At 38.2% G+C, this 25,965-nt stretch overlaps 1 protein-coding gene across 10 annotated transcripts in view; it reads right to left on the reverse strand.

Moving 5' to 3' along the window:
- Positions 1-25,965, reverse strand: part of CDC42BPA (CDC42 binding protein kinase alpha) — a 186,856-nt gene that overhangs the window by 109,056 nt on the left and 51,835 nt on the right. For all 10 annotated transcript variants that reach the window (XM_027713001.2, XM_039378680.1, XM_027712995.2 and 7 more), the window contains exons 3-6: positions 16,780-16,871; positions 10,506-10,589; positions 6,000-6,095; positions 1,074-1,222 (exon numbers count right to left, since the gene is read on the reverse strand). In XM_027713001.2, the coding sequence (XP_027568802.2) occupies positions 1,074-1,222; positions 6,000-6,095; positions 10,506-10,589; positions 16,780-16,871 (421 nt within the window). The remainder of the gene's footprint in view (positions 1-1,073; positions 1,223-5,999; positions 6,096-10,505; positions 10,590-16,779; positions 16,872-25,965) is intronic.

The raw sequence follows: 25,965 nt of genomic DNA on the forward strand, positions 1-25,965 counted from the left end.
GTCCAATTTGCAGCTTAGCACCACCCCACCTTAAAGCACTCCTAGTTACACATGTTTCAGGAAAGGCCAGAATCTCAAAGAAAACAAAACACAACCTTACTAACACACCAAAACCAACCACAATACACTTTTTGGACAAAAAGGAAAAAAACCCAAACCACCTTTTCTGCAGTGAAGCAGCCAAATGGGAACAGTAAAAAAAGGCACAGTTAGTATAGACTCTAATTAAGAGTGATAGACAGATGTATCAAACAAGCTCATTCTGCCAACTTAATGATTCAGTTTAAAGAACTGGGAGTTTTCCTCCTGACTTCTGTCAGAGTCAAGTACATCTGCTGAGTGCACTTCACAATTCTGCCTCTTGTAAGGTAATCTCTTCCTCTGCATACAAGAATTACCATGGAATTCAGTAGAGAATTATATATTAAAGAAAAGATGATACTAGTTTTATGGAAAAATCAATCACAGTCTCCAAAATAGCTAGACATGAATGACTTAACATTTTCCTTTGAACACAGTATTTTTTTATATATATATGTATATATTTATATTTATATATATATATATATATACATACACACATCAAGGTACCACAATTAAAGTACTTCTATTTATTTAGCACAATGCCCTTACTCTATTTTAAAGATAATTAAAGTCCACAATAAAATGATGATAAAAATTCAAAGCAGACAATGGTGTGTTTTCAGCTTCAGTACAGATTGAACAGATTAATGAAGAAACAGAATTTGACCTTTCAATAAACCTGTTCAAAGTTGATCATATTTCACAAACAGGTTTCCAGTTTTGCTTTTATAAATAATAGATCATTAACTTTCAAACAAACCAGTGTGCAAGATTCATGAGATGCATTCAGATATTCGTTCCTGTCTGTGACCATATGGTACAAGCTTAGCCACATTTCCAATAACCACAACATGCAGACAGGTAGGTTCTATCGTGCTTACTATTGCAGCAAGTACTTGTTACTAGCTTAAACTCTTTCAAAGGAACTACTTTCAGTCCATCAAGTAACTCCACCACTCCAACAGGAATCTGGAGCTCAAATTACTTACCTGTGAACATAATGCAACTGATGAACTGAATCGATGGCTATCACCATTTCAGCCAAATAAAAACGAGCCATATCTTCGGGTAGTCTGTCTTCAAACTTGCTGAGCAATGTAAGCAGGTCTCCTCCAACATAGTAATCCATAACCAGGTACTGTGGAGTGGGAATGATAAGAAAACAGAGAGGGGAAAAAATACCACAATTTATTGTGTGAATCACAGACTAAAAACTCATGGAAGCATAAAAACTAATATATTGCAAAAATTATTATGGGCATTAAAAAAAGCTAACCAAGATACTTAGATGTTCAGAAAACAGTAGTTGGTTCAGCTGCATTTTAATATTTAGCCTACTTGAATATTTTTCATATTTATATCTCTCCAAATACAGTAAGCCTCATGACAAAATAGTATCAACTTTATCCACTGTCCCATCACTAAACATGGAACATTTAGATACTCTGGACTGCCTTATGAAGACAATATCCTTTGCTAAAATGCAAAAGGAGTAAAGGATTAAAGCACAGACCTATAAAAATGAAACTAACTGTATTAATTTGTAATCTCATTTATGTGCCCTGATTTCCCAGGCTTCCCTTTCCCTTTTTTCCTACCATCTTCTTTTTCCATTAAACAAATGCTTTTGGAGAGTAAGGTTTTCAGACTACTCAGATTAAGGTAAAGTCTGAGAGACATCCAGTGGCCCACAGTTCCAGAAACTGCTGACATTGCGCATGATACAGGATCTGGCAACATAAAATACAAGGTGTCACCTTCTCTAGTTGAAATTATGGAGAAAAATAAATTTGATTTCTGGTGTATTAATGAAACATAAAACTTGCTTGCCATTAAAGCAGATGACTTTAAAGAAATCAGAACCTTTCTGCACTTTACTGTATTTACAGAATGAAATGCCATTCTTTTTAGTGACATGGTCAATATGACTAGAAAAAGTGAAACTTAAGTCTGAAACTCGGGACTAACATATTTTTAGCTTAGCTTAGCTTGTTTTAATTGTGAAACAGCAACTGGAAGGGCAAATGGGGAAAAGAAAAAAAAATCAAACTAATAACTAACAAACTAATTACAAGCATTCTAAATTAACACGCACTGATATGACGTTACTTTCAAGTATCACTGTGGACAGATTAACTGGAATCATAGAATATTCTGAGTAGGAAGGATCATCAAAGTCCAGCTCCTGGTCCTGCACAGGACAGCCCCAAGAATCATATCATGTGTCTGCGAATGAATTCCCAATGAAGTACCGAGTACCTGAAAGCTACTGCTTAGAGTTCCAATCTCTGTTTCCAGGAAGGCTGCATTAGAAGCAGTGACTCTTAACAGGAGCACAAATACCAAAAAATATTAAAGATGTAATAATGTATACCCCAATTTGATTCTTTAAAATTTTGATAAAGCAACTTAAAGGAGCTTTTTTTTATTAGTTCCCTGTATTTAAGTCCTTCCCATTTTCAGAAAAAGACACTAAAATATGTGGAAAAAAATCTGCTAAATTATACCAGCTATAAGTAGGATGAGGTGCAGGCAGAAATCTTACACCTGTTTCTTTTCCCTCATACTTTCCATAACAATAAGGGTGATGAACAAAGATTTTAACACCCTGATACAGAATAACTTGGGCATCCTCATCGATTCCAAGTGCATGAAGAAAGTACAAAATGCATTTTCACAAGACTTTAAATGTGTTGACAATCAAATTTTCATCTGCTGCTTTGTGACATGAATAATTAACTTCTTAAATTATGCTCACAAGCCTTTTACAAGATAAATATCTTCTATTCAGTGGTGCACCTATGTTCCCTCCAAAACAAGATCTATAGTATTAGTTTCTTATGTTTTACAGTTTTAGAAAAATGCATTAAGCCTTTGGAGCTTCAGATATTGATTATTAACTGATGCATTGTATAGACATCTCCAAGAGCTTAACTTATTGCTTTGAAAGCATATTGAAAAACCCTCTTAAGATTCACCCAACTGATGTGGGATCTGTGCACTCATTCTTCAGGACTTTTAAAACCCAAACAACTGAGCTACTGGATATACCAAAAAAATGCAATTTTGGCTCTCATGACACAGGATTCCCATTTTGCTGGAGCAACACAGTAGTCTAATGATAAGGAAACCTTCAACTATTCAAATAATCCAACACTTAAACCGTAACTCAAAGTATTAAGTTGTGTAAATGAAGTTAAACACATGCACAGCACTGAGAACTAAATTTAACAACTGAATTTTAAATTAAAAAATTCCGTCAATGTATAACATCCTATCCAATGTCAACTATCCATGTTCTTAAAAAAAAAAAAAAAAAAGATTTTTTTAAATCTTTAAAAATACTTTCTAAATATACATAACCATCCAGACCTATCCAAGTCTCAAATACTTCTCAAAAGCACAGATTTAAGAACACTAAATTCTAGTAACTAGTGAAAGTTTAACATGGGGATTTAATACATTTAGTTTGGTTGAGATCTCTTGAGATACCTACTCCAACCTCATTTGCTCAAGTAGGGTCAGCTAGAGAAGGCTGATGATGAGTGGGTCCAGTTTGGTTTTGAGTATCTACAAGGCTAGAGACTCCACAACTCCTCCCTGGAACTTGTTCCTGTGTTTGACTACCTTCACAGTAAAGACAGGTTTTCCTGTGTTCTGATGAAACTCCATGTATTTCAGTTTGTGTCCACTGTCTCCTGTCCTCTCATCAGGCACTACTGACAGGAACCTGGCTCCCATCTTCATTCCCTCCCATCACTTATTTATACACATTGATGACAGCCCCTCTCCCAAATCTCCATTTATTTGGGCTGAAGAATCCCAGCTCTCTCAGCCTCTCTTTACATGAAGGATGCTCCTGCACCTTAATCATCTTTCTGGTCTTGCACTGGACTTGTTCCAGTAGTTCCATCTCTCTTTTGCACTGGGGAGCCCAGAACTGGACACAGTACTTCAGGTGCAGCTGCAGCAGGGCTGAGCAGAATGGAAGGACCTCCACTGACTGCTGGCAACACATTTCCTTGCAGCCCAGAATACTCCTGGCCTATTTTCCCGTGAGCCTGCATTGCTGGCTTACAGTTAAGCTTGTTATACACCAGAACCTCAAGCAAAGCTGCTTTCCAACCAGTTGGCCCCCCAGCATGTACTGGTTTTATTTTATTACATCTCTTGTTGAACTTTGTGAGATTTCTCTCTGTCCAGTTCTCCAGTCTGTCGAGGTCTATCTGAGTGACTGCACAGCCGCTTCTCCCTATTTTTTTAACTCCTGTGAACATGTTGAAGGTGCACTCTGTCCCATTGTCCAGGTCGTTTATGAAGAACTTGGCCCCAGTTTTGATCCCACCAATTGGCCTCCAGCTGGACTTCGTGTGACTGATCACAACCCCTGGGCCCAACAGTTAATTTTCACTCCACCTCACTGCTGCTTATCTAAGGCACACCGGTCAGCTTGTCTATGATGATGTTCTAGCAGACAGTGTCAACATCCACTGCTCAACCACATCTAGTGCTCAAATCTACACAGATTTTTTTTTTTTTAAAGGCCAATTTTTTACACATAATTTTAATAAAAACCATATAGAGAATCAGTGATACATTCACACTAAAAAGATACAAACACTCCCAGTATTACTGATATTTTCCCCAGCAGGCTGCAAAACTAGCTCCTGTTAGCAGACTATCAAAGATAAAGAACAGAACTTGCTCTGTGCTTAGAGAAAATAAGGAAACTGGCAAGAATAAAGTAAGTTCTAGCAGGCTGTTGTGGAATATATAATATTTTCTTTTAAATGCTCTTAATGGTAAGATCAGAATTACAAAAAAACATGAGATTTTTTTACTGTCCCCATTAACAAAGCATGAAGCTGGCTGGGAGGTATTTAAGCCAACAGTTAGACTCACAAAGGCAAAGCCCAGATTCTATACAAATCCACCAAAATCCATGGATTTCCAAGTATCTGAGCTGACAGAATAGAATGCAATATAATGGCACATATAAAATATGTAAATGGCAATATAAAAAGCATTGAAAATCTGCAGGAATTCCATGTATAGCACTTCTTTTATTGGACAGATTGGCAGCAAAAAAAAGGCTGTGGTTGTATAGTAGATTTCTAAGAAATTATGAGAATTACTAATGATATAGAATCCAAAGCACAGGGCAATAAAACACAAATAGTCAAAACCCATCAATGTGTAGTTGTTTACTTTTCAGGTATAAATATTATCAAAACTCTTATCACAATCAAAACATATTTAAAGTGGCAAAGATTTCACAGAAAATTGGCACTTTGTCCTCATATTAGCTTCTTTCTTGCAAGTCTTTCAAAATACTTGAAAACTAAATAACGTTAAAGAGACACTTTAATCTACAATTATAGCTTTCAACTCTTATTTATGAACATTTAGTGGCATTCTTCCATGCTGCAATAACATTTTACCGCTTTGTGACATCTTAGTGGGCTTAAGTCCTCAAAATAGCAAAGACCAACCAAAATGAACTGTTGTTTCAAACAGGGCTACTCCCTATTTCCCTCTGTAAAATCAGCAATGTTAATCACAAAAATTAAAGTCGAATAGAAAATTTATGTCAGTAAGTGCACTTTTATTTTTATGAACCCAATTAAACTGGAGTGACAAATTGTAAGAAAGAATATGTAGGCAGACTAAGGTTTATCAACAAATGCAAAGTGGTTTAGAAAACAAAGCTGCATGTGTGAGACATTTATAGCAGAACTTTTCAAAGTTTCTGACCGGTCTCCACCATTCAGAATCTTATGCACAACATCACAGATCCTAATATGGTCTGTACGGTCCAGAACACAAAATTAACCAATAAACAAACTACATTTCTGTCTCAAACCACAACTAAGAATCTTCATGTTCACCCATATATACATAAAAGCAACACTCACTAAATAGTTTTCATCCTGGAATGCATAATGTAATGTTGTGATCCACTGGTTATCTCCATTCACTAACACATCTCTCTCTTCTCGAAAACAGGCTGTCTGAAGAAGAAAAAAATAATTATAGCCTTTAAGGAAAATATATAAAGAAAAACATGTTTTGACTATGTTTTTGGGGGGGGGGGATCAAAACTGCCTCTCAGTTAAAAAGTCATTTATTACAGTATCCAAACATGACAAAATCTACAAAAAAATAAATATGAGAAAAGCCTGCCTTCTTCAAATTTAAATAGTTGTACTTCTCTATAGCATTTAGTGAGGCAAAGGGATAAATAAGTTGCTGCTTCCCATCGTCTAAAAATCTTAAGCCAAAATCCTGAAGTATCAATAATGACAGAATAGCAATATATGATTAAGGAAAACAATCAATAATGGCATTAGATAATTGTAACTGCAGCAGGAGTCAGAGTGCTAGAATCTGGAGTCTTGTGTCATTGTTTTGTTTCATCATGCCCTTAGCCTAGTTTTACATCTGAGTTTTCACATAAGCAAGGTTCTTTTCATTTGAAAGTTGCTGCCAATAACTTCCATGTAGTCATCACTTGATAATCATTAATCAGTTGGGGTTTTCTTCATACCCGATACTCAGCAAAAGTAGAACAGAATTGAATATTGCTCTTGCCAGATATAAACTGTTTATCAGACACCCCAGGGGGTTTCCCTCCAATATACTTGAAAGAAAAACAGAAGGCAAGAGGTGCCTTCACCGTAAGTGGAACAGAGGAGGAGCAAGAACGACCAACAAATATTAAGGAATACCTAAGAGAAGGAGAACACATGTTTTTATGAAACAAAAGATAAAATGTGAAACAAATAATGAAGTAAAAAGCAGCAAGGCATTTAATTCAATGAAGGTCTTGCAACTTGTCCTGAAAAGTGAAAAAAACACCTCAGCAAAAGCAACTGCAGAATGACAGATAAAAATGACCCAACAGATGAAAAGACAAAAAGAAACTACAGCAAAGAACTATGATAAATCTTTCGAAGGAATTGAGTTCTGAAGCGAATATCACAAGAAAACAAAAGGTACCAAATACCAAAGCCAACACACAATTTTGTTAAGAAAAAAAAATATCTAAAAGATAGTGCAAAAGAAAGAATAATATGTATGGGCTATATTTAGAAGGCAGAGGGAGAGTTAGAGACAAACACAGACCGTATTCTCCTCCAGCACACTCTGCTCTTCACAAAAATGTTGCATTAATTTGAACCCCTGCTCTTATCTCTTCCATCTTTGAGACAGCCAAATTTAAATGAAATCCAAGCCTTTTCTTTTTACTTTTTCAATTTCATTTCCAAATCCAAATAAATCCCAATTTGATTTCCAAATCCAAATAAATCCTAAATCTGGAAATATCAGAACTTTAGCACAGCTATTGCTGGCTGTGAGATTTGGAGAGTGAAGACTAAAAAGTGAGGTATCATTAGAGATTGAGCTATGCACAAGAATACATGCAGTAAAAAGAGAGCAGAAAATACCTCTCTCCTCCGAGCAAATAAACTATACTTTTTTTTGGTGAATACAGTGAGTAAGAATAATGCAGATGAGGAAAAAGAAAGATGACATACTTTAATCATAGCACAATGCACGAGATAAATCAGTGAAATTTGAGAAAACAGCAAAACATACTTTATACAAATACCTTCAAAGGTTACTGAATGAAAAATAGACTTGGGGTGGGAGAAGGAGCAAGGATCATCTTCAGAAGGAAGAAAAGCTGTTCGATGCTTCAGCTTGATTTTTTTCCTTCCTTGTTTGTAAACTCTTGACATATTTCAGAGAGAGATAACTATGAACTCTTGTTTTCACAAGTATAAATAACATGTACTTTCTCTACTTGTTCTGACACAATTCATAGGATTAGTTATTAGAGAGTTTATGTAATTCCACTTGGTTTTGCCATGATTTAACAGAAGACTATGCATTCCTTGAGTGCTCTAGACATCCACCTCTGGGAAGTATGCCTAGAGCTGAGAGCAACAGCTATTACCACAGCAGATCACAGCTGAGACAGTAACAGCTAGAGTCTAAGTGGTTCATGGCAAAAATAATGTAACAAGAAAAAAAAGTTGGTAGCAGTAGTTCTTTTAATTGCTGTAACAGCTCAATTAAGCTTTTTTTTAAAGGAAGCCTCTTTTTTTTGTGCCTTTCATTATTCCAGCATTACACTTCACCTTCCCCAGGCAGTCTCCTTGAACTGTTGGCAGAGACCTCCAGAGGTCATCTGACCCTACTCTCTTTCACAGCAAAGCCATCTCGGTGCTCTGGTTATATCTATACCGTTATCATGGCCTTCAAGAAGCAAAGAATTTGACCTGCTCAACTATTTGGTGCTCATGTCTTACAGCTCAGAGTTAGCACCTCCAGGGAGTGCTGACTGCTTCCATGCTGCTTATATTTGTCCTGGTCTCTCCTGAGCCTCATCTGGCACCAGTGTGGCACACATGTAACTCTAAGTGACTGTCAACGCTCAGGGTAACAGGTTTGGGAGTGTAACAGCAAGCTGTCATACACTTCCAGGTACTCCTTGTATCAGCAATGTTCCCAGTTCTACATCCCACCTCTGAGTTTTCAACAGTGACAAGTATCCGGAAAATTTATGCTACGTATAATACAAAAGAGAACACTGACTTTACAACTTGTGTAATTTCATTGTAACATACAACTGCTCTCAGAGCTTGCAGTCATCAACCTTTATCTGTCATTCATGATCAACCTTTATCTGTCATTCATGACCCTCTTCTGAGCATGTATTCCCTTTTTACTTTGACCAATGACTCCCACTCCCCATGCTGTTGATACAGGGGTATACGAACATACACCTCTATCTATATGCTGCTCTTGCATTTTTGGACTGCCTGATTTTCCTGTGTACTTCAGTGTTAGTGCAGCACACAGCTAGCAGAGCCAAAATGGGTCATTTTCCCCAACAGCAGTAAGAAGTGAGTTCATCAACGTTTAAAAATGACAGGTTAGGGTTGTGGAAGGTCATGCTTTGTAATGCATTTTCACTCCAGATGGTTCTCTTTCCACTGTATACCCATGGGTTACAAATACATGGAAAAAACATAGCTGTAATTCTTTTTAGGCTAACACTTCAGACTTTCAGAAATTCAGCTGGACCCATGGGAAGAGTATTTTTAATACCCTGCACAGAGAAAAAATTTTCAAACCTATTTATAACTGTATTTTAATGAACAGAAACAGTTTTCAAACTCACTTTAAAACGGTACATTTAAAAATAGAGTGGAACTTTATTTCTGGTCTTTTCTTTTTCACTGAAATAATAAAACTTACATTAGTGACATCTGTCTTGGAGAGAAATACCTCTGTATCAAGATTAATGCTAGATTGCTCAGTATCTGAGTAATTTCTGGATAAAAAGGAAACACACTGTATACATCTACCCACAATCTGCATGCCATTTATACTTCTTAATGTGATAACATTTTCATTAAAAGAGACAGGATGAGCACAATCAGAAATTGGCTTTAATTTGTCTGAATACTTTTTTTTCAAAAGTGTTATGGTTTCCCATTGATCTCATTTCCTACCCAGATGTAATTAGAACATAAATGCGGAAACCAGAATAAACTTGGAAGCAATTGAACAGCAAGGCAGTCTGAGAGCAACAAAGTTGAGGTCTCAAATAAAAACTGTAAGAGTCTATTTTTAGGCATTTTATTTTTAGTATGCATAGATTAGGATTTTCAAAGCAAATTAAAGGGTTAGATACATGTTCCATTTAAAATTAATACACAGGTCTTCGGGTGTAGACTGCATTTTATAAGTTTCTTTCCAAAGGAATCCAGGGAAATATATCGAGGACTTTATGAAGAGCTGAATTGTATAATGACAGTAGGAAGCTAAGGCAAAGCAGGGCTGGTAAAACTGCTGTTCCACCTTTTTCAGACACAAAATGGACTCCAGCTTTAATGAGGAACTTTTTATCACAGATTTTTGCAGATGGACATTTTTACAAAATATGCACTCAAATTTGAAACTTTTATCTTTCTGATTTTTCAACCTACTAATTGGCCTTGACTAAATTCTAACTACTGATAAACTAATAGGCTTGGTGAGTTACGGCTCAGCAATTACCTTTTTAAAGCTCAGTAACTACCTTCCACCATGGAAAAGACTTGCTAAAGACTGCATTCCTAAGTGGAACAAATGCATTAAAAGATCGCTTGTGTAGTTGGTAATTCTTGAGCAATTACAAAAAAGGTATAATGTCAAAAACATCCAGCCCCACCTAAGTCAAGATTCCATGCCATTTTAACCCTTCTGATGAACTGCTTTAAGCTTATTTAATATTAATGTTTACACTGTCAGTAAATTGTGAAGCACCTCCTCAACCCCTCTAACACAGCGTGTCTCGTGGACAGAGAAGTGACAATTCAGCAAAGTAAGGGGGTGCATGATCATGGAAAACATTGCAGTAATCTTACTTCAGCTCTCTTCAGCATCTCCCACTTATTAAGTATCTTCATGGCAAAAACCTTATCTGCATTCTTCAGTTTTACCACTGCAACCTGGAAAAGGGAAAGATAAATAAGTTACAACATGAAAACACGTCTTGTTTCCATTTTTATGTAATCTTTCAGTTTTGGAGGTTTTGTCCTGAGTGTTCCAGACATGTTTTTACCATCCACACAGTATCACGCCATTGCCATCAAGAAAGAAATATCACAACAACAGAGGAAAGTTCCACATCTATTGTAAGCTTTCATTATGTATCACAGTCTCATTATGTATCATTTTTTCTAGGTGACTGTCAATGAACAATGGTATTTCTGACCATCACAACTCTTGCTCTATCATACCCTAACAAGGCTGTCTCTGGCACTGTGCTTTATGCTCCTGGACTTCAGTCTACGCACTAATTTAAATTATAGAGGCGTCAAGAAAAGGTAACAGTGTAGCAGATTGTAAATCAAAAGAAACAAGGTATTTTAGGTTTTAAACAAAATCAGTCTGTAGATTTGCCATAAAACAACTTCCACTGTCATTTCATATAACATACCAGATTTTCTTCAAAGGTAGTATGACTTCATACTTTTTTCCCACCTGATGTCCAATGAGCTCTTTATCATGCCTGTTGTCAGTAGCAGGGAAACAGTGAAATCCACAATTTCTATAGAAGTAAAACTTAAGGAACACAGGCCTGCCCACCTGCCCCTCCTCCCCCCACAGCTTCTGAAACACTAAATACCATAGGCCTCTGTAATAATAAATTAACAAAGTTCACTGACACAGTTCCTTTCTGAGAACAGTAGTTTTGTTTAGCTATAATATAAGCCAACATAGAATATTTTTAGGAAAGAGGGAGGGAAGAAGTTTACACAAGCACGTTTACACATTCAGGTTTCCGTGGGTATGGAAAGCTCATACTCATTTAACCAAAATGAGTACGAATCTGCCACAAACTCAGAGTTGTTAATCAAAACTAGACCAGACCACTGCACTATCATCCCAACTATACAAAAGTTCAGTAATCAATAAATTTTAACAACCATTCTCCAACTATCCTGTTCTGCCTCTTCCCTTTCAAATAAATCTTAATACTTATACAGATAAAAGTTTATTTCTGTGTGCATCTGGTTACAAACCAACATGCTGTCATACAGATGATCATCATCCTCATCCTGCAGGCCAGTGACAAAAAAATATGAAGGCTGAATCCTACATTCTTTTCACCTCTTTCATAATCAGTAAACCAGCTATGTGTGAAGGCAGTGATAAGAGAAAAGAAAATACAGGATCAGACAGTTTGAAGAAAGTGTCAGGCAAACCTCTTTCAACCATCTTCAAATGTGTCATCAGCTGCAACAGCTTCATGAACACGGCAAAAGCGCAGGCTGAAGGACTGCAATACTGTGATGTCTAAGCCAAAGCATATCTCCAAGTGTACCTCTTGCCCAGCTATAGGCTCACAGACGGAGCAGCTGTCACTTCCCATATGTGCAGCACCACATTATCAACCCTGCTCTTGACACTGCTGCCTCCTGGGGTTACGGGGGTAGGAATGGGGCAGGGGGGAGGAGGAGACAGAAAAAAGAAATAAGGTAGAAAAAAAGGAGATGAGATAGAAAGGTACTACATTTACTTGTTTAAACTAGTCTATGCACTGAAATTCTTAAAGGTTACTTCATGCATGAGGTTCAAGTTCAGACTTGGGATCCCTCGAGGAACTTTCAGTTTTGAAACACAAAAATAGATTATTGCTTTAGCCTATAATATAATAATTTTAATTCTTAAAGACTGTGCTCTGCTGTGCACGGTACCCCAAGACTGGGCATCACAATTTTCTTTAAGAGGGAAAATATGAATCCTCTGCAGTGATATATAAGCCACAGTGCAGATTTGATCCTCACTCTCCTTTTACTTCACCATCTAAAACTAGTTGGAAACTCTGGTAAGACATTATCTGTATCAATTTCTAATGACAAATGGCAGGAGGAGAAGGCTTTAATGTTGCAACTAGTCAGCATTAAAACTGTATCATGCATAACTCGGATGAGTTCTGCCCTACAGACTTGTAAGGGTTTTGGGACTGATGCAGGGAAAAATTAAAAGGTTGCTCCTAGAGCTGCCTAGCTGCTGCTGTCCAGCATGAAAAATAAGTTTTTCCCCACCATTAACCACCCAGAGGCATAAGACAATACATGTATTTCAAGGCCACCTTCAGGATTTCATTTCTTGCCTTAGCACGTCCAATTCTGCAAAGGCTTTTATTCTGCAAGGGACTCAGTTATTGAAAGACATACACTAACTGCACTGCTGCCTAAATTTGCAGCCTCCTGTTCAGCATTCACTTGGACACAACTCTTAAGAACTATGGCACTGCCTTTGGTGAACAGCTGGAGCATAGACCTTCTGTGGCACGATCAAGGGCTCAGTACCTTCTGTGAATGTGTAATAGCATTGAAGAGTGACTAAAGAACAAAAATAGACTTGAGCTTACCAGCTGTGTTTACAATCAGTCAGAAGCTGTCTTTTAGTCTGTGAAAGCCACTAATGTTATTCCATATCAATAATCAACACACAGACACACAAAAGAGACGCAAACCTCATCATCTTTCGGCAATCACAGCATCGTTTTGGGGGTGTCTCAGTGCTTTAGGAAGGTAAATCCTAAAATGTTTATTCCAAGGCTATGAAAGAAAAACCTGACACTTCAGCGAAGAGTAGTGCAGTTTCTAATTGTAACAAAAAATTCTGAATCACGATTACAAACCCAGGCAGTGTTTACATATACGCAGAGGTATCTACTACCTATACAAAGGCACAAATACACAGAGAGTGCTGTTTTGATCTTCTCCCTTCCCCAGTGAAGCTGTCAAGACAGAAGAAAGGGTAATCAATCCTGTCTAGTTATCCTGAAGTGTCTTGCTACTGGAACTTCTTAAAATTAGACTTTAAAAAGTTGGGGTTTATTTAAATTTATATTTTCCTGTGAGCAGCCCAGGAAAAAAATTATTGGTATGTGCTGATGTAAATATCTTGGTTTAGTCAGATATGTTGGTTTGGTTCTTTTTCAATTCTTCCAAAAGTTTTCCATATTTCCCACAAACAGCAGTATAGTTTGGCATGCTGTCAGACACCTTGTGCTCCAAGCTTGGCTACTTGTCTCTACGGTACACTTTTCCTTCACTTAAAAATCAATAGCCTTACATAGAAAAAAAGCTAAAACGGAAACAATTAAAATTGAAATGACAAAAAAAAAAAGAAAAAGAAGAAAAAAGAAAGTAGAAAAAAGATTCAGCATTGGTTTTCTTGCCCAACAAGAGCAGGCAGACCTCCAGAAACAAGAAGAGGGAATGTTACTGTTTATAACTATATGACAAAATCTAGGAGTAACTGACTAGTTCTCAAGTTACAAAATTTATCATCTTCGAGATATCAACAATAAAAAGATGTAATATTTGCTTGCATAAGCATGCACTGAACTTTCTTTTTTAAGCAATAATAGAATCAACTGAAAATTTTGGTATTAGCTAGAACCAAGAGCTGTTGCCCAGTTGCTTCGCCATTCCTAGCAGCGTTCTTCCAACTCCCAAGTTTAAAGTCTTTCTGTTTAGAATTGTTTGTTAAGTTCTTCAGACTGTGATGCTCGAAGTCAGCACAATGAAACACTTGAAGCCCACATTATTAATTTTACCAGCATAATCCTGCTCCTCCCCCAAGCAAAACATCTGTGCTTTCTAAAGACAGTGCTATGGCATAAAACTGTAAATAAGTAAATGCATGCATGAAGAAGGAAGGGGTATGTCAATAATTTGACAAAAAGGAAACGTTCTCAGACTGGCAGAAAACAGCGTAAGGGGAAAAACAAAATTAAGTACTAGGAACTCTTAGAGTTACAAGCAGTAACTAGTTTAAACTACTTTTTGTCTACATTAAACTTGTAAAAACAAAAAGGGAAATATTTCTTGACTATGCAAATTGAAGAAATTGAGTAGTGTAAAATCAAAATAAGAACAAGTCTGAGACAGTGCCAAAGAAAACTTGCACTAACTTTGTAGTCTACAGAATTTCAGAATTATGTTGATTCAGGAGACAAAAATTACCCCTCCCAGTAACCTAGAGAAACCTTGGTCTCATTTATAGTTTGCTGGAAAGAAAATACATTCTTTCAGATTTCTTAATCTGCCTCAGTAAATAAAAGTATTTTGCAATTTAATATTAATACAGTTTTTGGTGGTTTAAGTAGCACTAAAATTTAGTGGTCCTTTTTTCAACCTTGCTCAGATATTTACTGGTTATTTAAAAGGAAAATTCGCAATTTCATACAGAAGTTGCCTTCTCAGACAAATGTCTAGGACTTGAAACTTGTCTTTGCTAAGCTAGTAAGAAAATTTAACATATATCCTTCCAAATATTTATTAAGTCCTACTTTAGGAACATAAAAACCCAAACATCTTCACTGAAAGAACTTCAGTTTTTCCCTTACTGAATATTTTGACAATTAAGTAGAGTCATGCTATCCTCAGATAAGGAATTAGAAAGAAACACTGTTCCTAGAAGAGGAGAACTAACCAATTACACAGACTGTCCCCAGAAGAGGACAGGGAAAGTTACATTCTCACTATTTATGGGATGATTCACCACAAAGAACTTCCTGAGAAAGAACTATGGTTTCTTTGTGGTTTAGCGGCTGTGGTGTTTGATGCTGATTTAGCAGACAAAAATTACTTCTCTTATAAACAGAATATAAGGCAGGTTTCATGTATGATCCTTCTGACAAGGAAGCACCAATATCAGCAATTTTTCCTATATTTAACACAGTTTGTACGTGAACTCAGCTGCAGCTCCTGTGGTAGCACTGACAAAGGCTGATCTTTTAAGCAGAAGTGTTTACATCAAAATGGAGATTGCAACATTCTTTGTGGCAGAGGTTTAGACTAAAGATAAATTATCCATGAGTAACTTCGGCCTTCAGTCTCCTTTATAAAGAAGCTTTACTCCAGATGGAGCAAAACCAAGAGTGCTAAAGTAGCTAAATAAATTCAACTCTTTTTTTGTTATTTTTACAGCTTCCCAATGATTACGTTTTCACGTAAGCATCAGAGTATGTAGTGACACACACTACAGTACAAATTACTGTTCCTTACATACTACCTGTAGGAGTCTACTCTTCCATAATCACAGACTAGTAAAGACCAATTTTCACACACAATGCAAACATGTAAGTGAACCTGAAACCAACTCTTCTACGTCACATGCCAGAGCCTCCAGAGATTCTCTCTTACCAAAGAGAACTTCCATTTCCAAAGGCAATGAAGACATTGATCAGAAAATCTTTTCTCATTCTTAGGGTTTCAGTTCACATGTATTTTTGGCAGTATGGAGTACCTACTGCAGAAGCTTTACACACTACCCACATCTGCAGTATATTTGGCTACGAAAAACTCAGGGCACTGTTGTACACCAAATTGTTCTTCCTAAAAGCACAGTGTCCTGCATGAGAAACAAAGCTCATGCACCCAAAATAATTAAGAAAAAGGGGCAGAAAACTAACATTTATTTACTAAAGTTTCCTCAACCTAGTGATCGACAGCCTTAGCTGACAACTTCAAATAAGAGGTGGCTTAATCAGAAGCAGCAAAAAATTGTATAGTTTGATAGTGGTAGGTGACTACTGAAAAAGAAACTAAAATCTGCTAAAGCCTTCAAAAGAAATGCAGGAAAAATATTCAAACATTCATTAAGAATAGGAAACTAAATGACAGGAAAACAGAGATTTCTCTATGTTCCTAAAATGTCACTTTAAATGTCAATTTAAGCTGCTGAAAACTATTAGTACTGTAATATATTATATATATAATATATAGTATATATTGGAACAGTACTATAAAGTACTATTTTGTTATTAGAAAGATTAGGAATTACTAGATCTTTATACCATCAGTAACTCACCGGCCTCAACCTACTGGCTGGAAAGAATTACAGTCAAGGAAATGATTTATCATCAGACAGTCAAAACATGGTTTTCTGATCCATGTGAACTTCTCTCAAAAATTACAAGACTTAAAAGAGCTGTCAAAGAATGTATAAATCAAAATGTCCTTGCATCAAACATTAGGTGGGCCTACAATATCCATTATGGCTAAATAATGTAAAAACCTGTACACTAGTGTATTACTATTATCTGTCTTCTCCTCAGTGCTGCAGATTTGCAAGAGTACTGTTCACACCCTTCCACCTCCTTCACATACATACCTCCCCAAAGGCTCCTCGACCAATCACCTTCAGGATCTCAAAATCTTCTTTATGTAGTCGCATCTGTTTCACTTTAGACGTAAAAGGTTTGGCTGAAAAAAAAGGAAAAAAAAATCAATCATTAAAAAAAACCCCCGAAACAACAACCCCCACAAAATCAAAAAACAAGGTAACAGTAACATAGAATAGGTGGAATCAAAGCCCCCAAAACAATGGACTTTTTGCTTATACCTATATTCCCTACTGTAATATAATGAAGTTTAAAGCTAGAAATAATGACGAGTAAAAACTAAGCCAAAACGGCTGTGAGAAAAAGTTTATGAAGTAAGCTTGCTTTTGCTTTTTTTTTTAATTTAAAAAAATATTGTATTCACTGAATATTGTATTCATTGAATACAATACTGTATTCAATGAAAAATTAAAATGTTGATGAATGGAAACTGGAAGGGCAATATTGGCCTAGATGATGTATCATGCAGTATTTTTGAAGACTACTCCTTCAAGATAGGGGACACTTAATAGTCAGTTCTTGGCTTCTGGAAGAAGAGTTGCACTGGAGACATTAACACGTTGAGTGGAGAAACTGAATTTGTTAATAAGCTTCATTTCCCTCTTATTTTCCCCCTGTTATACTATCTTTCAAAGCAGTAAGTCCAACAACTTTGTGTTCCAGACAGGTAACCCCCGTGTTCTTTGCAGTAAAACAGTATCAGGAGGACTGTTCCCCTCCTTCAGCCCCATTTAGCACTACAATTAACCAGTCCTGCTTCATTAAAACATGCTCTCTGCCTGCATGCAAAACATCCAAGTTACTGATAACTCCACCTCAAAACCTACATAACACAATCTCTGGTAAAAAGAAAAAATTAAAACTTCAAATAATTAAGAAGAAAAAGGAGTTCTTTTTAAAATTATTGTTTAAAAATCACTGATACAGATAATCTATCATTCAACTCAGAAATCTGATATTAATATTCACTTCAAGGTACTACAGCATCCTTGTCCAAAAGTCTACTGTCTACTATTCAGCAAAGCAATTTTATAAACTAAATCAAGACACAAGCTACTTGTAGTTTTAATACCTAGAAATCCCCAAAAAACTTTTTTATCCTAGTCCTTAAAGTAGCATTGTAAATCATGTTTGAAAAACAACTCCACAAAAATGCAGAGTCTTACATTTGTCCTGTTAAGCAATCCAGCACACTTCTACTAACATTAGTGGGACAATGGATTAAACCCTTCAAAAATCTCACAGGTTCCAAAGCCTGAACTCAGACTATTTTTCTAAAATTTCTCAGATGCCAGAAATCAATTCTCTACCAGGAGTTACATCTGTTATAACTACAGAAACATCCAGGGCTTAGGTCCAAATAGTAAAGATACAGCCATATAACACTGAAATTTTCACTTTAACGATACTTTTACTTTACCTTTATAAATAAATCTATTCAAAATATTTATTTATACAACCAAAATACAGGTTTCATATTGCATTTTAAACATTTCCAAAATGTAATTTAAACAGAAGTATATTACTCAAGTTCACAGAGATTCGCCAAACTTTCAATTATTCTTTTATCCCTTAATAGGAAAGTCTTGCAATAGAAAAAGCAAGTGATAAGAAAATGTACTGCCTTACTTGGACAGCCTCAGCTGTAGCGTACTAAGTGATTGAATACAAATATTAATACTACTGACAAATACTACTGAACAAATTAAAACAAGCCATTAGGGCCTTTTAACTTGAAAAACAACTGATTGAAAACAAACATGCAGTTCTCAACTTCAACATTTTTTGACCATTATAGGCCTGGCTAGAGTACAAGGCAAAATATCTTGCTAACAAGCAACAGCATAGCTGTTTAAACCACAAAGCTCTTCCTCACTTTATATTCCAAGGAAAGGCCTGTCATTCTTTAATTATTACATTCTGAAATCTTCCAAGGTTCCCATAGGGACACTGGAAAAATAAACATCACTATAACTACTTCAATAAAATACAGCCGACAAAAATAGGTTTGGAGTAGGTTTAATGATTTGCAGTATCAGCATTAGTGGAAAAGTTTGCAAACCTTCCTCTAATTTTTTTATCACATTGACATCACAAGAGATGTCAATGTATAGCAAAGCAGTTTTATGAAGAAAGATACATCCCTAGGGGAAAAAAAAGAAAATTTTTAAAAAAAAAAAAGGTGGGAAGAAGAATTGCCCTAGGAATGTGCCCCAAATAGCTTGTTCCAAAAAAGGTCAATTTGCTTTATCATCAATGTTGTTTGTCTGCTGCACAAACATCTGCTGTTCTTGTGGCAACAGCAATGTTAAGTGCAGAAAACTTGGCCTAGTCTGAGTCTTGGAAAGCCTGTCTTCAGACAGCCGTGTCATACATCCAGCCTTCCAGACTATGAGGTGAACAGGCAGACTTTTTGCAACCGGTCTGGCAATGTCACACAGGCCGTCACAAAGGGAGCAAAGTGTCAGGCCAGGGAACGGGTCTTCAAAGTGCAACGTGCTCCAAGGGGTCCCTGAAAAGCAGCTCTGCTAAAACAAACAGGTACAAGCTCTCCCCTGTTTACATCCCCATCTCTCTAAAGAGAATCAGCATGGAGTTAACAGAACACAACATCCTCTTTTTCAGCAGGAGCTGCGGTTTCCTTGATCACAGATACCAGAGGGACACACTGCCTTCGCAGGTTTTTGAGAGCAAAAGGCAGTATGAGCATTTATTTCCTTTGGTACTTCATTCAACCTACAGAAATACACAGTGACATAGATGATTTTTTTCTACACACACATCTCTTTTCAAGGTCGCTAGCCATGTGTGATACAGATTAAGGTCCAGCAGCTTGCTGTGCCAAATAGAACTCTTCCTCCTCCAAATGAGGAGTAAGTGTGGGCAGCATGTCCCTTGGCTCTTCCTGGAATTTCAACTCAGCAGGAATTGAAGTTCATTATACAAAAGTTTCAAATTTGGCAATTCTCTATGACCACAAGTCATACACAGTGTTTATGGAGGAGGCTACTCCAAAAAATATTCCATGTTGCTATCAATCTCTGTGCAGGAGACGGACAGATAAGACTTGACCTATAAAAACTGTTCTGTGAAAACACTTGGCCACTCCACCTGGCCGATACTTCCGATCTAACCCTGCCTGGGAAAACTGCACCACCACCCTCTTGGCAAGATTCCTTTCACTTATTCAACCAATTAAACACGTCAAGAAAAACCAATCTCCCAATTCACCCTCAGGGTAACCAATGTCTTGATGTAGTAAGATAAGCTGCATTTTCAAACAAGGTGAAGTTGTCATGACTATTCCTTCAATGTATTGAAGTCTCCATGGGTCCTTCCCCACATTTTATGTTCTAGCCATTCATTCCACTTATGCTTATAACACACACACAATAAAATTCAGTAAAAGGAGAATATTACAAGTGTTAGAAATTTAGATTTTTTCCCAGTTGAAATTTAATCAGAACTTCATTAGAAGTAACATGCTAAACACAGAGAAAAAGCAGTCAGGAAGACTCTATCTGCCAAGCCAGGCATGCAGAGGAACATATGTTCTACCCCCTGGCCCTGAAAAGGAGGATTTTATTACAATTACAACAACCATCCAGCAGAAGAGAGGCAAAACAATGGGTTCTGCAGTAGTGACATTGAGCTTCAACAGTCTGTTTATCATATTTATGTGGGAGGGAAGCAGTTACTAGCATTACTTACAGCACATTTAATTTAATTTAAACACAGAGGTTAATTTTCAAACTTTCAGAGATAAATGTCCACCTCCAGAAGAGCTGACACAGGGACTACAGCAACGTGGTTTATAGCCCAATATAGTTTAATACCATGATTACACCGAACAACATCAAAATATCAAAACAGCACTATTGGATGCTTTACTTGCCAAGTTAGTTTCATACTCCTGCCTTTCTCTCCCTCCAGCTCCAAGCTTTTGTCTGCAGAGCTTGGGCAGGCCAAGCCCTAGAATTCAGACTTTTCAAGGCTAACCTGCTGGCAGAGGAGAGGAGCTAGTCGTGAGCTCCTTCCTCTTCTTCCCTCACCTGCTAGTACCCCTTCCTCTCCCCAGCACAGAGCTGCTGTAGGCATGGGTTGAAAAGAACCCAAGTGAGATGAAGGTCATGTTGACTGTTAAAGAAAGTGCTGCAGACTTGGTGCAGCAATTGGAATGGGTCCCCACAACTTATTTCAATAGAAAACAGGACAATGTTTAGGAATTCCTCTTGGTGTCTCACTGATGCAATAGTTGCTTTTGAATAAACAGGCTGGTTAACTCTGCTAAGATGGAAGACACTGTACTGCTGACTGCCAGGTTGCAGTAAGATATCCACATCTTACTTCCCAAAGGAATTACAAAACATGCTTCCTTAGTGATCCAGGTATCCCACAGCAAACCCAGCCTTCTGCTCACTGCATTGTTCAATGTAAAATGCCACATCAAGCCAAAGGTACAGAAATTAAAAGCTGTATCCACCAGAATTGTCAACAGCAATGGTGAAAGTTCATTATCACAGAATCACAGGATATGCTGAGTTGGAAGGGACCCATCAGGGTCAGAGTCCAACACTCAGCCCTCCACGGGACCACTCCCAAGAGTCGCACCATGTGCCCAAGAGTATTGTCCAAACACTTCTTGGACCCTGTCAGGCTTGCTGCTGTGACCACTTCCCTGGGGAGTCTGTTCCAGCGCCCAACCACCCTCTGGGTAAAGAGCCCTGACACAGCTTCAGGCCACTCCCTCGGGTTCTGTCACTGGTCACCACAGAGAAGAGATCAGTGCCTACCCCTGGGGGGGGGGGAAGAAAAAACTCCCAACAATAAACAAATGAACAAACAAAACACCCCACACCCCCCCTCCCAAAAACCCCCAAACTAAATGACCACAAACCCAAAGCAAAATAATGCTCTGACAGCTCCGTTTTTAAAAGCATTCTGCAGTTTTGAAATTTCTGCTAAATTCCTGAAAGGAACTTAACAAGTGTTTCTATTTTACAGGCTCAGTCCAAATCCGAAGTATTTATTTTCCACTGGTTTCTGTCAGCTGTGACTATGAAATGTGTAAATAGCATTTTTGAGTTAAGACAGACCATAACTGAAGGTTTCAAAAAACTCCGGAAAGGAAGTGTGAGAGAAAACTACTCCCAGAATAAACAGTATTTCTCAAAACAAAGTGGAAATAATTGACAATCAGCAAGGCAGAGCTGCTTAAAGCCTAATCTGAGAGGAGATGGAAAAGAAATCTCTCCTCTCCACCCACTTAAGGTTGGCAGAACAGCCTAAGAAAGTTTAGGCTGCCAACTCTCCAGAGGAAATCAGGATGAAACACTGTAGTCAACAGCGATAGCAGCTGAACCACAGAACATTTGTTAAGGCAATGTAAAAAATAAAAGCCACAAATACCCTTCTCAGTTTTAACAGTTAAGATTCATTTTTCACTCCCTCAGAACATTTTTAACATGTTTTTCCTGAGGAACAGTTAAGTGCCAACATCTGTAAGTACAATTTAAGAATCTGGCATTTTCCAAGAATGAGAAGCATGTCCACAGATTCCCGTACTACGGTGTAGAACAGACACAATATTTTGGATCGTAACGTGTTTGCACTTAAGTCAAGGAGAGACCATCCAGACATCTTTGGCTACAGCTACCACAAAATATTCTTCAACAGGAACTTTAAAATCAGAGAGAAAAATAAAATATCTTTCCCAAGCAATCGAGAGTAGTTCTGTTTTTTCATTTCCCAGACTCAGATGAAAAATAATCCCTTCGTTCCTGAAACACCCACTGCAGATCTGGACAGCGCTTCCATACCACATCAAGATATGGCCATTATTGTTGCATATTACCATTCTTTCCTGTCCCAGGAATTTCAGTAAAGCACCCTATGTTTAAATATTATTATACTAGCCAGCAAAGTGAAATATTGAACTTTAATTCATGCTGCTGTGGACTGGAATTCTGAAGCAAGATTTAACTGACCGTGCTACAAGACTCCTGTTCCACCTAATAAAGAGGGTGGAAATGCTCTGGGAGAAAGTCAAGAGCAGACAGGAAATAAGTTTTGTGATATTTAAAAACCCTGAAAGGCTAACAAAGGAGAAGGAAAAAGGTGGTCTTAGGCTTACAAAGCAGAACACTGCTTAGACTCCATCCCTCATGCTGTCATAGAGCTGGAAACAAGTCAATTAAAAATCACACTTCTGACAGTCAAGCTTGAACTTCGCATTCCTCAATATCTGACATGTAACTCAATACGCTGGTATTTCACTGTCAAAAAATGCTGGACATTTAAGCTGTAAATAAAATCAATCATACCTGTGCTTAGAATTACTAAATGTTCCGAAAAGTCAAAATAAACCAGGCATCAAAAATGAATACTTTAAGTAAAATTCTTAGTTCCTCAAAGTTATTTTTTATTATGTAAAGCAGAGATAACACCTTCTAATCTGACTAGGTTCTTGAAAAAGAGCTGTTTGTGGAACACTGTGTGTTGATGAATATCAGAGAAAAAAACCTAATATTGTGCAATAAAAAGAGTGCGCAACCACACTTCAATGAGAGAGGGGAAAAAAAAAGAAAAAGGAAAAAAGAATGACTTGTGTGTCAAGTAACAGCACTCCACTGTAAAGACCAACTATTTTTTATGACCACAGCAGAGGCCTGAAATATGTACTCTCTGAAGTACTTGTGAAGGTATCATTAATTCCATCGTTTCCTTTGTTCCACATTTATGGTTTTGCATCCCTAATTAAAGAATTGTTCAATATATATTTTATTTATAATCCAAATAATCCTCTCAATGAGAAAAAAAAAAAAGGAAATTAATCCTCTCTAGAAATTCTGCTGCATGCTGTAGTAACATAGAAGTGTTTTACCAGAAGAAAGCTAGCAACTTTGGTCCACAGAACACAGGCATCCAGTACATGACCCTCACTCACTGAAGGACCAGTGCTGCAGGCTGTCACTTTCTTCATGGACCAGCACTAAAAAAGGCGCCTGCTCAGCTTCCCAGGTATTTCACAGCACTGTAAGAGTCTCTGTTTCTGAAGCTACAGAAAGAAGGATACTAAGGGATGCTCAAACACCAGTAAAATATTGCAGTCTGCCTTACGCTGCCTTCTCTTGCCTCTCACAAATACACGATCCAGCTTCAGCTCTTGTCTGCTGTGACTCCTTATCCCAATGCTTTCCTTCTCAACTACTCAGTCCTAACCTCTCCCACAAGACTCATCATCCAGTATCACTCTGTCCTGTCCCCACACTGCCTTGCCACTTTACAGGATGGTTTCTGGCCACACTGTCCGCAATTTTCTCCACATCTGTGCCAATGTAGTGGGTTTCTGTGGCTGGGTTTTGGTAGGGGTTGGGGGCGGCTTCTGTTAGAAGCTGCTAGAAGCTTCCCCTGTCCCCTGGCCAATGCCAGCCAGCTCCAGGATGGGTTTCCTGTCCCTGGCCAAGGCCAAGCCAATCAGGAGTGATAGTAAAGCCTCTGTGATAAAATATTTGAGAACAGAAGGTTGTTGCACAGAAAAAATTCCAGACAGGGAAGAGTGGAGTGAGAACATGGGAATAACAAGGTGGACACCAAGGTCAGTGCAGAAGGAGGGGCAGGAGGTGCTCCAGGAGCTGGAGCTGAGGCCCCTGCAGCCCATGATGCAGAACATGGTGGAGTAGCTGTGCCCCTGCAGCCCATGGAGGACCATCGGGGTGCAGAGACCCACCTGCAGCCCATGGGGAGCCCATGCTGGAGCAGGTGGATACATGAAGGAGGCTGTGACCCTGTGGGAGCCCAGGATGGAGCAGGGTCCTGCCCAAGACCTGCAGCCCATGGAGAAGGAAGCCCACTCTGGAGCAGGTTTTTCCCAGGTAGGACTTGTGGCCCCTGTGGGGGACCCACATCAGTACAGCTAATCTGTGAGGGACTGCACCCCATGGAGGAGTGACCCACGGGACAGCACTTTGGGAAGAACTGCTGCCCAAGGGATGGATTCATGCTGGAGAGGTCCATCAAGGACTGTCTCCCGTGGGAGGGACCCCACAGGAGCAGGGGAAGGATTCCTGTCCCTGAGCAGTGGCAGAAACAACTGACTGTAACCCCCATTCCCTGTCCCCCTGCACTGCTGGGAGGGAGGAAGGAGAACATGGAAGGAAGAAGGGGTGAGGGGAAGGTGTTTTTAAGATTATTTTATTTCTCACTCTTTTGCTTTATCCTGTTAGAAATAAATTTAAGTACTATCCCCACTTTGAGTCTGTTTTGCTTGTGAAGGTAATCAGTAAGTGGCCTCTCCCAGCTCTTAACTCATGAATCCGTAGCTGGTTTTTTTCTCTCCTCTGTCCAGTTGCAGAGGGAGAGTGAGTGACTTAGTGGGTACCTGGCATCTGGCCAGGGTCAACCCACTACAACCTCACATCTGCCTTTTGTATCAGTCTGCTCATACCTATTTCTCTATCTCCAGGCCCCCATCCCATTGCCCCACCTGTCACAGAAGCCACCATGAGCAAAGTTCTGCTAGTTCTCTAATTTCTTATTTGTCCTTTCAAACTCTGGTCTACCCAGCTGGAGTCTCTCCTGAAGTCCTAGTTTCCACGATGATGCCCTGCCACAATCCTTTCTCAAATTCCTTGATGCATTTTCTTTCTCCTTTTACAGCCACTAGTCTTGAGTGCCTTCACTTTTCATTAAATTGTGACTAACAAGCAAGGACTAGAGCTACACTACATCATCCAGTCTTCCTTTTACTTCAGAATTTTCATTAAAGGAAATATATATAAAGCAAATATATTGAGGTCAGACATTTGACTTTTTGCTGACACTGAGAGTTTCATTACGTCCTTATATGAGCAACTAACACTATTAATTTTCAGTTTGGAGGAGGAAAAAAAGCTATAAAAGCTCTGTAAAACTGAAAGTACTTTTAATCTCTTTAAATTAGTTAAAGGATACGCTCTAATCCTTGTGAGAAGGAGGGTGATCAGACTCCACAAACTCTCCTCTAAAATGACTCGTGTGTAGCCATGTATTCCTAGTGTACATTTACACTCGGAACTTGCCAAAACGCACACCTGTCAAGTCTCACACAGCACACGAATCGTTTGAGTCCTGTCTCTCCCTCCTCCTTTACGGTGTTTTTACTCCCAAATTCTCTGCACATCCCTGCAGACAGTTCC

This window comes from Pipra filicauda, unplaced genomic scaffold, assembly GCF_003945595.2.
Source record: "Pipra filicauda isolate LSUMZ 115617 unplaced genomic scaffold, ASM394559v2 scaffold143_size2779998_pilon, whole genome shotgun sequence".
NCBI lineage: Eukaryota > Metazoa > Chordata > Aves > Passeriformes > Pipridae > Pipra > Pipra filicauda.